The sequence below is a fragment of the Hydra vulgaris genome, chromosome 06 (genome assembly GCF_038396675.1).
Source record: "Hydra vulgaris chromosome 06, alternate assembly HydraT2T_AEP".
In the NCBI taxonomy this organism is placed as follows: domain Eukaryota; kingdom Metazoa; phylum Cnidaria; class Hydrozoa; order Anthoathecata; family Hydridae; genus Hydra; species Hydra vulgaris.
The window spans coordinates 7,825,509-7,843,666 of record NC_088925.1 but is presented as its reverse complement, the minus strand read 5'-3'; the positions used below and the strand labels follow the sequence as shown (position 1 = coordinate 7,843,666).

The following is an 18,158-nucleotide window of genomic DNA, read 5'->3' as shown; positions in this document are numbered from 1 at the left end:
CTTTCTGAATTAGAAGAATATATTTCTAATTACTACAGTGTGCAGAAGTGTGAGTTTTTTGATAGTAAAGGCCATTTTATTTTACGAGATCTTGCATATGTTCAAAACACATCAGATTTTGTAATTGACTTGTTAAAATTACGTGGTTTAGACCCAACTTCAGCCTTTGTAAGGATTTCATTGGATGGTGGAGGTTTATTTTTTAAAGTAATTATCAATGTCTTTGATTGTCAAAAAGATAACGAGTCAGACGAGTACTTAAATAGTGGCGTTCAACAGTCTCAATTTTTAGCTATTGTTAAAGATATTCCTGAATCTAACTATAATTTGAGGCTTGTTATAGAAAAATTAAATTTGCAAGATGTCAGTTTTTATGTTGCTTTTGACTTGAAATGTGGAAACGCGCTGTTTGGTTTATCAGGACATTCTGGAAAACAAGCTTGTTTATGGTGTGAAGGAATATCTACATTAAATTTAGGGACAAAACAAACTCTTGGCAGTATTGATTATTGGTACAATGAATATTTAGAAAATAACTCTGTAAAATCATCCATGCAAGAATTTATGAACTGCATCCAAAATTCGAGGAACTAATCCTCAAATTTTGTATATTACTTTGGATCCGAATACTTTAATTGAACAACTCGTTCCTCCACCTAAACTTCATTTGTTAATTGGTTTTGTTTCACTGCTTGGAAATTTTTTGTTAGATGTCTAGCCAGGATTTGATGATTGGCTAAAGTGAAAAAATGTTATTCAGCGAGGGTACCAAGGCAGAGGCTGGGACGGAAACAATTCTAATAAAATTTTAGAAAATCTGGATTCTCTTGAAACACAAATCTTAGAAACATTTACTTATTTGATTCCAATTGTACAGTGTTTGAGAGATTTTAGAAATGTAAAAAATTGTTGCTTTTCCACCAATTTACAAACTGGCTTCAAAGTAGCAATAACAAATTTAAAGAATTCATTTCTTTCCGCACAAGAAGTTGCAATAAATTTAAATAAACAAAAAAATACAAATTGGAAAGTCCACATTCTATTGTGTCATGTTCAGCCTTATGTGGAACACCATAACAAAGGATTGGGTAACTTTTCTGAACAATGTGGAGTAAGTATTCATGCAAAGTTTAAACCAACATGGACAAGGTTTAAGAGGCAAAAAGAGCATTCTGAATATGGTGACAGGCTATTATCAGCAGTAGTTGATTTTGGAGCAAAAAGATTTTGATTTTGTTTAAAAAATTATTTATATAGTTTGTTTGTTTTGAGGATGTTTAAATGGTTGTAGGGCCCCTCAATTTTACCCTTTGCCTCATATACAACCCTTAACTTTTTTTTGTTTAAAAAAAAAGTTTTTTCTATTTTTAATAAACAAATACTTTTGAATAAAAAACTTTTTTTTTGTAAAGTGCAACTAGCATACCTAAATGGGCTTATACCCCCTTGTATTTACCCTTTTGCCCCATTTATGACCTTTAGCAATTTGTTCCGATTTTAAAAATCATTTTTTTTACTGTTTTAATACAAATACTCTTGAATAAAAAAGGTTTTAGAGTGCCACGACATAAAACTTGGCGGTCTCTCTGGTGCACAGGTATTATGTTATAAGTTAGGTAACATTAAAAAGCAGGGAAATAGTTGCATGTGTTACAAAAAAAAAAAAAAAAAACATGTTCAGGTTTAACGAGTTATAAAAGTTATAATAGCAATCAGCAAAATTTTCATTTTGAATGACATTTTTAATCTAGAAGAGAAATGAATGAACATTTATAATATGTAGAAGTATGATCAATCATTTTTATAAAACGACGTTATATTGTATAACAGTATTTTAACACTGTTGTTTTATTAAAGCGATTTATTATGTTATAACATTTTTATACTATTATGTATTAATGAATTTCATAACTAAATTATTAAATATAAAATGATAATATAAAAATTGATTTAAAAAATAACATTTCAAAAAATAATGTATTTTTAAATGCTGTTTTTCTGTCTTTTTATCACTAAAAAAACAAATACTAGCCCTGGAATGAAGAAGGAATAAAATAAAAGTTTAGTGAAAATATGAAAATTTTTCATCAAAATATAATAACTTAAATTTCTCAAAAAAACCTGCGCAAGACTATTTAGGCGGGCAGCAACTGTAGCCTACTAAGTCTATTTTAGGTAGACTATTTGTAGCTCCTGCAATCATTAGCTCCTGCCAAAGCCTAAGCAAGTACAGTTTATGATTAGTATATTTTTATTCATTGAAACATTTTTAGGTTATAGAAATTTAACTATACATTTTTACTCTAATTGAAATTAACTTTGTTGTAAAGATTTAAAAAATATTAATTTATGCATTAAAAAGACATTAAAAAATTACTTGATGATTCTTTAATGTAGGGATAAATAAACCACAAAATACAGTTAATTCCTTTTTTTTTTTTTAATTTTAGTAACTAGGGATTATATTTTTACCTTCAACGATTACTATAAAATTTATTTTTATAATAATTGTTATTTATTTTTTTAAAAGCTGTTTTTTTTTACCTTTAGGTTATGTTTGGTTATCTTTATTTATTTGAACCACTAATTTATAGTTTTCTTTAGCTTTGTTATAGATGCACTCTCAAAAAATAGCAAACTTCATTGTAGAACAGAATGTTTCAAAATGAACCACCAATGGGATGAATGTTTCGGCGTAGGAATACCAAATTGCTTTGTTGATTGCTTTTTATTTTTTTTGTTTTTGAAATAAAGCTATGATTATTGATAGAGATTTATTTGAATGTGTGTTGTTTTGTTGTTTTAATGAGGGGTGGGGTTCTGGTTGGTAGCCCAAAATTGATGGCAGCCCTAACTTAGTATTACATTATTATTTTTAAAGGTTTCAAAAAAGAAATGTCAAAACAACTTTTATTTTATTTTTAGTTACTTTTATTTAGATTTCTTCAAGTTCATTATGTTTTTTTATTAGTAAATAAATTTAACGAACTAAATTGTGAAAAACTCACTATTTTGTATCAATGGATAACAGTTTCCAATCATTAGGTCATTGTATATTAAATATCATTAATTTGTGCGCACTTTGCAAATGCGTGAAAATTTTTTTTGAAAAAGTAAAAATAGATTAAATTCAAAATTTTCCTTGATTTATCTAAAAATTTATTAACTAGAATAAAAATTTATTTGAAAATAAAACTCTTTTTGACATATATTTCTTGAAATTAGACATTCATCAATAAATAAAGATCGTCAACGTTCATTAAAAAAAAAGATTTGTTGTGCCCTGTATATATATATATATATATATATATATATATAACATATATATATATATATAATATATATATATATATATAATATATATATATACATAATATATATATATATATATATATATATATATATATTTATATATATATATATATATATATATATTATATGTATTGTAAATATATACGAAACAAATTTTGTATATATATATGCATATAATATATATACATATATTTGGTGTATAAGTGAATATGTGAACATTCATTCTTTGCTTAATAAAAATTATGTCACGATATTTTAAAAGAAAAACTAATAGAGGTAATACTTCTGTAGATGTCATAATGAGTGCTGTTAAAGATGTAAAGATTAATAACATATCTATTAGATCAGCAGCAAAAGACCATGGGATTAAATACAGAACATTAACACGTTATTGTAAAAAAATTGATCTTACTAACCTATCACATTTCTATAACATCTAGTTAAACATTGTCAAGAAACCACCTACATGATAACTGAATACAAAAAACGACTGATATTGCCAGACACAATAGAACTGGTCACCTACCTGTTGCGAGCAGAAAAATTTAGTTTAGACTAACTCCTACAGAAGTAAAAAAGCTTGCTTTCCAGCTTGCAAATAAAAAAAATATAAAAGTTCCTAACTCTTAGATTGTAGAAGAGAGAGCTGGTAAAGTTTGATTTACTGCATTTATGGAGCGCCATTTAAATATTTCCATAAGACAACCTACTAGTGTAAGTTGAGCAACCAGTTTCAATAAGCAGAATGTTGCATCATTTTTCAATAATTTGCAACAAGGCTTGCATGATTACTCCTATTTACCAAACGACATTTGAAACATGATGAAACAACTGTAACTACTGTACAGAGACCTAGAAAAATTATTGCAAAGCAGGGATTAAAACAAGTAGAAGCCATCACATCAGCTGAATGAGTAACACTTTAGCATGAACAATAAATGCTATTAAAAAATAGTCTATCGCCTATTATAAGCGATAGACTATTTTTTAATATCACTTGTATCAAATAAAATTTCTGATCATGACCCAATTGCTCCATTAGTTTTTTAAAATTAAATCATACTACCTAAGAGTATTAGGTACCTGCCTAAAGCAGTTCAAAGACTAGCATCAAAAAGATATAGGAAAAAGCGCTCAATAATTATTCTAACTAACTCACCTGTCAATGCATGGCCTACTCATGATAAAACAAGCAAACTAGTAAGACTAAAAATCCTAAATCACGTGTGAATGAAAATTTAAAAAAATTGTTTAAGTCAAATTTTGCTTAAAAAAGGACTTGGGCAGTCTTCAATTCATCTGAAAATAAAGAATATTTATGCATCTACTGTTTTGAATCATTTGCTAACAGCAGATCAAGGGTACAGTGGATTCAATGTCAGCTTTGCAAAAAATGGGTTCATGAAGAATGCACACCAGGCTTACTGGAATTTATTTGTAAATAGGGTTTTTCGGTTCTGGGTACCCGGACTCGAACTCGGCGAGTCTGTGGGTAAATACCTGAATCAGATACCCGGTTTAAGGCTAAGCAAGTCTCATGGTTTGAATGTTTTGCCTTGTTTCTTAGGCAGCGGTTCGTCTTCAAGCTGGATCCCTACCTTTTCTAGAAAAATATAGTAGTAGGGTTTGTGAATCTAACTTGAAGTTGAACTTGGCCACGGCTTTTTAGATGTTTTAAAGAACATTCAAGTTTATGTATGTTTCCATGTATGTCCGAATACACACTAAAAGAATTAAATTCATAACTTAAATTTTTTTGAAATATCATAATTTTACTAGAACATTTTTTACAGCCCTATTATGACGAAGCACTCCAAAGTGTGGGAGTATTTCACTTAACTTACCAACTTGAAAAGTGGAAAATGCAATAAGTGTTCAACGATAATATCAAACAAAGATGGGAATACTTTATCAGTGATTAAACATTTAAAAGTTAAACATGGAATTTCTTTACCAATACAGGAAGAAATAGGAGAAAATTCTGGCACTAAACAATTTAAAACTATTGACACTTTGGTTTCCGTTGCAAGCAAGCCTTTAAAAGAAATTGTCTCTAAAATGGCCGCTCTTTTGGACGAGAATCTCCTAGTATCTATAATTTGTGTTTGAATTACACTAAACACTTAGCTGTTTGTGATGTACTATATAAAAAGAAAAGTATTACCGTCTTGCAAGATGAAGATGACATTGATGGAGATAGAAATGACCATGGTCAAGATGATATTAATGGTGATCAAGATGAAAATTATTATTCTGACGAGAGCGACGGTGACGATGAAGAGTACGGACAAGTTGAATTAACAAATTTAGGCAATGTAGAAGAAAATATAAAAAGTGTTGGTATAATTGTTAAATTTTTTAAAAGTTCTTCTGTGAGAAATAATATTTTGCAAGAAAAGATCAAAATAGTTTTAGGAAATGAACTTCAGCTAGTGTTAGATCGAAATGATATCTAGATTTTTAAAACTATTATATATAGTTAAAGAAGCTCTGCAAGATATTGGAAGTGTACATTTAATAGAAAATATTAATATTGAATTATTAAATGAATTAGAAAATACTCTAAAGCCTATTAAATTAACTGTTTAAGCTCTTAGCAGAGACAATGCTAATCTTTCAACAGCCCGATTAGCAATTGATTTTATGTTAAGAAAATTAAAAGAATCCAATGGTAATTTAAGTAGAGAGCTATTAATGACAATGAAAACTTGAATAAATAGCCATAAAAACCAAGAAATAGAAAAGCTATTAAATTCTCTTGTAAATGGAACTATGCCTTCAAAGAAAATACAATTATTTACAACAGATTTACTGAAGAGATTATTTTGTGAGGATGAAGAACAGCAAAACACACATGAACAGGGGCATTCAGCTGAAAATAACGAAAATACTACAGGAAACACACTAACATTAACACTGGAGGAAGAACTATATAAAATATTAGAAAGTGTGAAATATCCAATTTTGCCAAGTTGCGGAGATAAATTAGCTGATATTAAAAAAGAATTTTTATTATTTTCAAAAACTAAAAAAAGAACTGTATATTAAGAAAAATTGTATCAAGCGTTTATGACGATAAAACCAACATCAACAAATTCTGAATGAACATTTTCTGTAGCATCCAACTTCTGTACAAGAACTTGTTCTAGATTATCGGACAATTCATTAAGTGCATTAGTTTTTTTAAAGTTTTATTTTTTAAGAAAAAATAATTGCTTTGTTTTGTATTAAACACTTGCAAGTATTTTAATTGAGTTGAGTTTATTTTTGCTAGTATATTTACATGCATTTTATAAAATGCGATATTTTTAAAAAGGTAATGTCAAGTTTATTTGGTAGTTTAAGATTATAATAAAAGTATAGAATAACATATTTACGTTAGACATTGAACTGGCTAAAAGTTGTTTTATTTACCTTAACGTATACTAAATCCATTTTTAAAAATCGGCATGAGAACAAAAGAAAGTATACTAAATCCATTTTTAAAAATCGGCATGAGAAAAAAATTTCTTTTAAAAGAAATTTTTTTCAGTATATTACATTTTCTTTATTTATATTAAAATTATTTCAAGATAAAGATTATTTCACATCCTTGGAAGTACCACGCTCAACTTGTTTCTCCATGAAGCGACCTTGTTTGCCAAGGTTTATGTTTCTGAGTTAGAGAGTTGAGAGAAGGTTGTAACCACAAAAAGTACCCTCCTTGACTACAGTTGTCTTGGCTTGGGGAGATGAAATAATTTAATTAAAAAAAAAAAAATTTCAGAATAACTTGAAAACCTTTAGCTACAGAATTATATTAACAAAATAAAGTTGTACTCAAATTTGCATTAACTGCTTATATATATATATATATATATATATATATATATATATATATATATATATATATATATATATATATATATATATATATATATATATATATATATATATATTCGTGTATGTGTGTGTGTGTGTACACACACACATGCATTAGAATTTAATCAAATACTATGTATCTCTTTTTATGTTGTGTATATTATATTTAATAAACTAAAAAATCACATACCTGGTCTACATAAGGCTGTTCATTTTTGTCTTTTTGTTGTTCTGCTTTTCTGAGTTCTTGCCACATGTTCATAAAATCATTATTATCATGTGAAACACTGTAAAACGAAGAATCATTATTATCATGTGAAACACTGTAAAACAAAGACTATTATCACATAAAACATTGCAGAAATAATTATAATTAGCATGTGAAACAGTGTAAAAGAAAAAATGATTATTACCCCATACAATAGTGTATAGCAAAAAATTATTTTATTGCGTAAAACAAAAAATGTTTTATATCATGTGAAACACTATAGAACAAAAAATGATTGTTATAATGCATAAAACTGTAGAACAAAAAATCATTGTTATGATTAGTCATCTATGTCAAATTTTTTTCAAATAATTAAAACATATCAAAGATCTTTTGGGTCCTTATAAACTAGCATAACATATTGAGTGAAGAGAATACTAAAAGTAGAAACCAAACTGTCAACCACAGGGTTCCTACAGAATCTTTGGTAAAAAAACAGGACATTTTTTTTACAAAACAAAAAAAGGACTATGGAAGCCTTGAAAACAAGACTTTTTTTGCATGCTACTTTATGACAACATTTAAAAATATATTTCTATAAACCATAAATGAAAACATAAAAATGTTTTATAAACAATAAAAAATGTATATATACTATGAATAAAAGCTAAATTTAACAACAACAAAAATACATTAAAGAGAATATGAATATAGGGAGAAAAAAATATATATATATATATTTATATATATATATATATATATATATATATATATATATATATATATTTTGGGAATGACAGATAGTATCAAATTTCAAAAACTCATAAACAAAAAAAGAAATTAGATAAAAAATATAATTGCATTATTATTACTTTTTTTAAACATTCTTTCATTATTTTAACTCTCTTTTTTTTTGTAGTTTCTATATTCCAATTCTGCACTTAGTTTGCTTTCAACTTTTTGTCTCAATTTTACTTTTTGTTGGTAAACAACCTTTGAAATTTTTTTCACACAAATTTTTAAAAGCTTGTTTCCCTCTTCCACAAGTTTTTCAGCAGAATCTATTTGGATTATTAGCTATTTTGTGGATTCCTCAACGTTTTTAAACTTTAATTTTTTATAATTGCACTTTGCCTAACACAAAACAATAAATTCTTGTAAAATTTACTTCAAGTAATCTTTTGTTAATAGAAAATCCTCATTACTGAATCTGCATTTCTAAAATACATGTAACCTTAAAAATCTCTGCATCATTTAAGAGTAGCCAGAAAAAAAATTCATACAGCGTTTTAGCAAAATTGGGAATTTAGGTGTGGCTAACAAAAAAAAAAAAAAGGTCATTACATTCTGACATTTAAAAAAGTAGATACAATTAAGTTTCAATAAAATTTTTCTATTTTTGCTGGGTTATTCATAGGAATATTTTTCTGTTTTATTTTTCAGGAATATTTTTATATTTTATAAATGTTTAATTATAATTATTCAACTTGTTTCATTTTGAGCAATTTTCGTCAGTTTTCATTTTTAAATTGCTTCTCTCCTTTGTTTAATATTGTTGAGAGAAAACTAGAACAAAAGACAATTGTTTGCAGTTTTAATGAACGAATAAATAAATTAATTTATTGAAACTTTGATCTATCTTAATTGCGTAAATCGCTTTTAAATACAGTTTTAAAAGGTTTAAACAATTAGTTACATATATTGTCTTCTTTTATTTTTATTTTCATTTTTAAATTATAAATGTAAAAAAAATGCTAAATAGTATTTAATTTTTAACAAAACATTTTTGACGATTTCCAAGATCCTCTTGTAACTTTTTAACTTGCTAAAACAACTTTTTAACAACAGTTGGTAAAAAAACTATACATTATACTTAGGAATGCCAGAATTTTACGGCTTTTACGAAGGAAAACACTAAAAAAAAAATTATTACAGGTTTGTAAAATTTGTAAAATTGTAATTTTTGTAAAATCCAGACGTTTGACAACCCTAATTTTATGGAAAGATTTCGAATATTTCAGATTTAAAATACTTAGTATTTTAAAAATAAAATTTTTAAAATAGTTAAAAAAATTTTTTAACTTTCTTACATAGGTAATCGTATTATTGTTCATCATATTTTATATTACAATTTTTATCATAAGATAAATTCAAATAGTAAAAAACTTATTTAAATCGATAGCTTTTAAATAAAAGTTAAATTAAAGTTTCCGAAATTTTAATAACCTTTATTGAAAAATTGGTTGGTTTGCTAATTTCCGTCAAATATAATGCCATTTTTATTTAAATACTCGGTGTAGTTAAGGCGATTTACAAATTATTTGAATTTATTTATTTTAAATTGGCATGATTTTATAGGCATATTATGTCCAAACAAAAGCTTTAGATGTTATTTTTTTTTTTGCTTCAGGTTTTTTTAATATTTGAAGAATTTTTCTCTTTTTTATATAATTTTCTAATCCTTTTTACTACCCCTAATTGTGAATACAAAGAATACCATTTTGGAGCCTTTAGATCACTTTCGCTCATCGGCGTTAACATGAATTTAGTTTATATCTTTTGAAAAAGTGCCTTAATTTACTATAGATCCTAGTTCTAATTGTTTCTGACCTATTAGCTTTATATAGTTGTCAAAATACAATATTTCTATCAATTTTTAAAAAAAATACAAGAATTCCGACTATAAAAGAACTTGCAATCAAGAAAAAGCGCAAATAAACGTTAAAAGTTTTTAATATATGATGTTCATTTTACCTAAAAATCGTATTTATTTAAAATCTTATACGAATTTGGACAAGCGAATTAGGATTTTAAGAAGATTAAAAAAAAAAAAAAATCTACCATCTGGGTTTTTTTGCTTCAAACATTTATATTTTATGATACCGCAAAATTTATCATTTTATTTTTTCCGTCTTTTCATGATTCACAGACCTGATCATTTAACGGAAATATGTAGTAGTCAACAAAATATCATAGAGACGTTATAGTATTTTAAAATTGCCTTAACTACACTGAGTAAGTAACAAAGACATTTAAGGGGCAGATCGATTTTTTTCAATTTACAAATATACATTAAATATCTACGTAAATTTTGAATTTGTAAATTAAAAAAAAAAATTATTATTGTAATTATTTTAAACATTGATTAATAATTAATAATATTATAATATTATTTAATTATCTTCTTTTATGTTTTACGCAAATATAACATATGCAATAAAAAACGTTTCATTGCAAGTTTTATTTTTGATTTTTTTTGTTGTTATTTTTGGTTTACTTTACCAGCTAACTTATTTTACCGAAATTATTAATAAATCTTTTAATATAAAAACGTTATTAACTTATTTTATATTATAATATTTATTAATATGCAAATTTTATTTGTAACTTTCCTAACTTAAGATAAAAAGCAAGAATGTAAATAAAGAGTTTTTGAATAACAAAAATAAATTAATATAATAATTTATTAAACGCATTGAACAATTTTAACTGGAGAATAACTGACGTCAATTAAAAAGTAAAAAATTTTTTTTTTCAATTTTTGAATGAATGATCTTGCTTGTTAATGACGATACTTTTTTTTTCACATTAAAAAATCGATCTTAATTCTTAATTGATTAACTTTATTCCTTTCCTTGTCGCGCGTACTAACTCCATTTTTTACTAGTCTAGCGCAACAATTTAAATCTGAGACTGATTAAACTTTTTTCTTTACCATGATCTTAAAAACCTTTGGGAATTTTAAATCAATTAGGAAACCGCGTTATACGCGGCGCCATCAGGCTGGCTAACACCCTGATGAGCAAACCAATTAGAAGTTTCTGTATCTTTAGGAACAGGACTCTAATCATTGGCTGATTTGTTTCTTATGCAACTGTGAAACCTTTAAAATATAAGCAATAAAAATGTATACTTTAACGCTTTCTTGTTACAAATATACTTTTCAGTTATTGCAATTTCTGCTTTATCATTGAACTCTGTTTGATTTGGTAGATCTTTTCTCACAAGTTATCAAACTCCATTATTTTCACTAATATGTCTTGCTCATCCAACAAGTAGAGACATGTCTCAACACCAATTGTCCTTTTAGCTCAGTGAATGATTATTCCACAGCAAAATATACTTCAATATATTTTGCAGAAAATTAAAAAAAAACTGTGCAAATCAAATGCTTATTGGTCCAAATCAATGTCCTTAAAAATACTTTCAATCCTTTCAAAAAAGCATTGGAAATTGTATGTAGTGGACATGACCATAATGATAAATAATAAAATTTTCTTTTTTTATGAGATCATTTTCCAACTTTTTTTAAAAACAAATTATTGACATTAGTACCTTTCCTACTAACTAAAGAATTGACTTGTTGTAGCTGAATTTTCACTCACAACCTTTTGAAATGATCAAGGTCTTCCACAGTACCCAACAAACAATGTCCCTAAGTATGATGTTATGATTTGCTGTAAATCATTTGAATGGTATGTCGCATAAAAATGTCATATTAATTTTTTGTTTGTAATGCAGTTGTTTCATCAACTCGAATGTGAAAGATAAACATTTTAACTCATTTTAAATAACTTTTGAATACAAAAGGCTATTACAATCTGAATCATGTACTGCATCTTATCCAATTTTTTTTTTTTTTAATTAGATAAGCTGCAGTACTGAAACATACGCTAATATTTAGAATAGTCACTTTCAGCTGCAGCATAGTGCATAGTTTGAATCAATGTCTAAACAACGAACAATGTCAGCCATAACTACTTGCTCTTTGGTGCTTAATACTTTTTGTGAATAGCTTTAGAGCTAAACCATCTGAACTTGTCACAAATTGTGATCTAGCTGATTTTGTATTTTTTTTTGTGCTTCTTTGACTTCAAATGAAGATTAAGCTGAGTGACACCAGCTGAAATGTTAATGTCCACAAAACACATGGTTAATAGACTTATTGGAAGCTTTTATCTATTGATAGCTCTTGTACCTGGATGATTGTTAAATACTTACTCATAATGAAAAATTTAAACAAAGTAAATTCAAGTAAATACAACTAAATAAATTATAATAATAACTTGCACTTTTTGCCTGCCTAAAATATTTATATTAGCATAGCAGAGTTTATCAAATATAAGTTTGACCATCCTATTTGAAACTTTTATATTGAAAGAGCTTTCTAATAATGACTCTGTAGAACAAATTTGGGGCAAACAAAAATGGGGCAGCAAAAGGCTCTTTAGCTGTGGTGAAGCTAACATACCTATCATAAGCAAATCTCTGATAAAACCTCCCAACCCACCACCCCTTCCCTTCCTCCAATAAAACTGCAGCAAAGGTAGTAGTAGCTTGTAAACCTTGGGTGGTAATCTTGACAGTTGTATCACATAAAAAAAAGAAACTACAAGGTGATCTTTCACTTCTTCGAAGGACTTAGCAGACTGCAGTAAAGTTTAGAATGCATATAACCCTAAAATTATGTGTTAAATAAATGATGGAGTTAAAGAGCAGTAGTAAAACATTTATTTACTTGATTTTTTACTTATTTGATAATATGCAAATTTTAAGTATTGGTAAAAAAAAGGTATAAAAAAGAAGCAGGTTAGAAGAAACAGGTCAGACCTTTAACAGTTTTTTAGAGCAGATGCTTATTTAGAAGTAAGTGGCCAAGGTCCTTCCTAACCAAGGCTGAATATTTTTCTTTTTACAACCTCGGCCTAAACCAAGCAATAATATGAGCAAAAATATTACTTAACAATTATCAGAATGTATATAATACATAAGTTTAATTACTATTTATTAACTCTTTCATTGTCATACTCAAATGAAAAAATGGCTTTATGGAAACCATACAAGTGTGGAACTATGGACATAAAACATAATTATTTTTTTTTTTTTGAAAATTAGAAAGAAAAATAAATAATAGTGAAAATGTATTTGCTATTTATTTATTTAGAGACATAAAATGTAAACATATATATGACTATAAACTTTAACTGAAATTCACATTATATTTCAGATTTGTGTATATATGTAACTGAACAACATAAACAGCACAGACTTACACATTACACCTATACACCCTTATGCACATACAGCCTGTTACATCGTTTTGCATGCTTTTTTGTTCTTTTAGAGATAAACTATCTTTGCTTGAACTGATCCTTATTTAGATAATTTTTTTTTTTAATAGATAGTATGTGGTTGGAATGTAGATATAGATTTTGATTTTGATGTATTATATTTTAGATTTTTGTATATGGGCGCCAGCAGGATTTTCTGATTTTTCATAAACTAGTGACACATTCAGGCAAATTTTCTTTTGTGCTAACTCTTAACTTAAGCATGTTCACACTTACATAATACAATACATAAAAACATTTGCACTACTCCTACACCAAATTTGAGGACAATGAAATAATATATTTTTTTTATACCATCTTATAACAAATTTAAATTCTTTGATAGGTTCTATATTCTATTTAATTTTTTAGTATTTGAAAGTTATGAACTTTTAAATTTACAACCCCCTCATTTTGAAAAGGCTGGATTCTAATGAAGAAATATGAATTTCAAGTGGAGATAAAATATATATAGGGTGTATCAATATTTATGCAACCTTTCAGCCTAGCTTTGTTTTAGTCAATATAATTGGATGTTGCATTATACTTATCCTATATTAGAGTAGGTCAGGCGCCTTAGTCAAAGAAAAGTTCTGTCATAAAAAAAAGAGTTGAAGAGTTATAAACATTACAAACAAGTTATAAACTTAAAAAAAAAAGTCTGTGTGGTCTGGTGAAAGTTGTATCAAAATAAGCCTGGTGAAGTTAATTTCAAAAAGGCCCGGTGAAATTTCAGTTAAACAAATAACTTAAGTTTGGTTAACTTTAGTTTGGTTGGTACAACTACAACTTGTTACATGTTTTAGTTGTCATAACAACTGTTATGCTTTTCCTATTAAATAGTCAATTAGTAAACCTAGAATCAGACATTTAAATATTTCATTGTATGCTTTTATTTTATTTAATTTTTTTTTTGCTTCTTTTATGATATAAAAATAGTTGTTTTTATTAATTTTTCAAAAGTAAATAAAGTTATTCCAAACTAGCTAAAAGTTCAACAGATTTATTGTATATATGAAAAAAAAAAACTGTCTGCGATCATCTGTGAATTAGTAAGTGACAGGGGCATAACCCTGGCTAAAAATAAGACTTTTTGCAAACCTGGCCCCAACTCCGGCAAAATTATAAGATTTAGCAGGGGTTGATAGTCGGGATTAGAAAAAAATTTATAATACTTAATATATTATAATTTTATGCTTACATTTACTATTTACTAAATACTGGCATCGATATATTTTTAAACTATATTTTTTTCCTACAAGATTGCAAGCAACCACTATTAGGTTATGAGTTACTTTAAAATATAGAATAAGTTAAAAAACTAGGAAACATATAACTTAAGACTTAAAAAGTTGTAAGTTATAAAAAAGGAAAACATGAAGATGGTAAGAGTCATAAGGTTTTTTTGATGTGCAAGGAAAAAACTGGATTAATAAAAGTTTTTTTAGCATGAGGGACAGATATAGTAAAAGGATACAACTTTTTAAATAAAAAGCCAAGCAAGAATGACTTTTGGTTTATCATAATAGAGATGATAGCTCGTTTGAGCATTGACCATGATTGTATTTGTAGAAAAAAGAAAGAAATGCAACCCAACAACAATGGGTGAGTGGCTCAAGCTTGGTAGATAAAGCAGGTCTAATTACATTTACTATGTGCTTTTAGACTTTGTCTGAAAGTAAGAGGGTTGTTAATCGTCAATATTGCAACAATATGCCAACAATATTGCTATATTTTTTTGCAGTAAATAAATAAGTTTTATTGTCAAACAAAAAATTGTGGATTTTAAGCCCAGAATTTAAATCTACAAGCCACTGCAAGCCTTAGACTGTTACATAAGAGAGATCAAATTTAAAATCAGCTGGTTGTTCTAAGCAGTTAAAATGTCAAAATTTTTAGTCAAGACAAGAGTATAAAGTTGAGTCATCAAGAAATAGAGTCACTTTAGATTTCATGAAGATCGTTATTGTAGATAAGAAACAATACAGGAGCAAAGATAGAACCTTGTGGTATCCTTAAAGTTACTTAAAATAAAGAAGAGGGTAGGCCTTCAAGAATAAATTTACTACTGCAGTTGAAAAAAAATAATTTAATAACCTAAAAATCTTTATATAAAGAAACTAATAACAGAGTGAAGACTAGTTGTGGGATTGTTAGAGAGGTCAAAGTGTTTCCTAAAGTTTTGAAAAATTGAAGAGAGTTCTGGAGAACACTTTTTTAAGATTATGATGGAAATCTAGCAATGAAAGCTAGAGTGATATCAATGTTTAACAATGGGTTAACCTGTTTAACTGTCATAAAGAGTATGGCCATTATATTCAAAAGTCAAAATGGATTAAGATTTCTTTGCAAATAACTCTGCTTTATTCTGGGGATAAGTAAAAAGATCAGACCCACGAATTAGAGATTATATACAAGATTTATTAAACTGAGAATAAGAGAGCTTAACATCAGACAGGACCTTTTTACACTGGCTTCTTGGAATAATAAAAGGACATTTCTTCTTAAAAGAGATGTTCTTGTAATAAAGATGAAAAAAATGAATAATATTCAATAAAGAAACTGCTCAAGATGGTGAAAAATGTGGAGTAGAATGAGGCTTGACTTAAAATTGAAGAGAAGTAACAAAAGCTTTTAAACTTTTATTCCAGAAGGAATAAAAGAATCCAAGATGCACTTTATGCATAGATATTATGGATATAAACATTTATGTTTGCTATTTATTTAGATGCTGGCATACAATATCCTTTCATTGTTATATAAACTTTAGTATCTATATGGTGTAGTATTTGCCGAAAGAGAAGATGATCAGATTGATGTGTGGTATGGCACTAGCAAGACAAGAGAAGGAGGCATAATCTTAGAAAACATAGCATGGAACAATGTATGTTAGAAAAGATTAAATTAGTTTAGGTATCACAATGTAGAAAGGTAGCAGCTTCAGTAGAAAATGGTAGTGGTAGAAGTAAGAAAACTTGAAGAGAATGCCTTATAAATTGTATGAATGAGCTTTTGTTAAGAAAAAAAAATGCTCTAGACTGTTTATATTAGAGAAACAGCTTAAAAGAGGAAGGCTAAAGCCTGATGATGATCATCATCATTATCATCATCATCATCATCATCATCATGATAATAATGATGATTATGATGATCACAAATAAATAAATAAATAAATAAAAACTAAAGTAAACTATTAATAAAGACAATATACAGTAATTATAAATAGTATGCACTATTATTTCATTTTAAAGAACTTACTTTTTTGGAACACTTTCAGCTGAGTTAGGTGTTCTGTACCTATGTTGTTTTGTATATGGCGAACTTTGCCTATATGTATTTTGTTGTGGAGTTGAGTTACGAGTGTAACCTTTCAGCCAATAGTCTGGTGAAATTAACTGACCTCCACTATTTTGTGAATGATAACTTCTATTATGAAATCCATCATTATGATGTTTGTACCTTGGAGAGGGACTTGAATAATTTTGTGTAGGTGTGCGTATAATACCTACAATGCATATAATAATATAGTTGACTATTTTAATAGAACACATGAATAAAATAAACATTTTAAAAAACTACTGAAAAAACATTAAAACCTTATATGATTATAAAGTTTCTTACCAGGTGTTTGGCGGGGTGAATCCTTTAAAGGGGATTGATTATTGCTATTAGTAGAGGATATTTTATTTTGAAAGATTGTTGATAATCCAAGAGGAGCTCCATTTTTCTTGGTATTTTTTCTCTCACCATAAGATATATTGAGTAAAGAGTTTGGGCACAAAATGTAAACTCGCTTATCTTTTGATCTAGAGTCAAATTAAACTTATTAAAAAATCTTATGAACTTATGAGTCTTATGAACTTTTTAAATTTTATAATAATTACTAAACTTAATTTAAATATCATTATTCATTTATTTATATCTATAATGTATAATACTTATTATATATTAATCAAATAGTATTTTTGTGGTCATATTATGACATAAAATCACATGCCTTCCTGGCCAAGCCTGCAATATGTATTTTTAAAATATCTATTGGAAGAAAATATTTGGTTAAGTACTTCTTAAATGAGAGTGGTTTAGGTTTTTTTTCTAGAATTTGCAAATAAGTTTTTGTAAATATTCTTAATAAATAACTTTAGCAATAGAAGCAGGAGGGATTTGGATGTCTAAAAGTTGATCAACCTGTTCTTTTAGGACAACAGAAAGAGCATGATTATTAGATTCAAGAGCAAATTTTTTTGGCAGCAAACAAAAAACATCACCTTTAAGACCATCAAACCAGAAAAAGAATCTTAGCTTTAAGGTAGTAGAAAGAAGACAGTAAGAAAACCAGAAAAAGAATCTTAGCTTTAAGGTAGTAGAAAGAAGACAATAGGTTAAATCTGATGTGGAAGATAAAAATTTAAAAAGAGATCATAGCATAATCTGAAACACCTGAAGGAGAATAAGAAGGTTTTGACCACAAAATCAGGGTTGTTTGGAAAATGAATAACAAAATAAATCATTTGAGTTAGAAATTAAGAAAGACAAGCACTTTGAGCTTTAGACCTAGCAGGGTCAGGTACTAGAGTCAAGTGTAGATGCATTACTATATGAAGAATGGGCAGGAAGCTGTTTAACAAATAAAAACTTATAATATTACTTTAAAAACAATATCTTAA

General features: G+C 27.2%; 1 protein-coding gene across 1 annotated transcript in view; it reads right to left on the bottom strand.

The window, feature by feature from the left end:
* Positions 1-18,158, bottom strand: part of LOC101240070 (5'-3' exoribonuclease 1) — a 79,780-nt gene that overhangs the window by 18,694 nt on the left and 42,928 nt on the right. The window contains exons 25-27 of the mRNA XM_065799118.1: positions 17,113-17,297; positions 16,750-16,996; positions 7,364-7,460 (exon numbers count right to left, since the gene is read on the bottom strand). Coding sequence (XP_065655190.1) covers positions 7,364-7,460; positions 16,750-16,996; positions 17,113-17,297 — 529 coding nt within the window. The remainder of the gene's footprint in view (positions 1-7,363; positions 7,461-16,749; positions 16,997-17,112; positions 17,298-18,158) is intronic.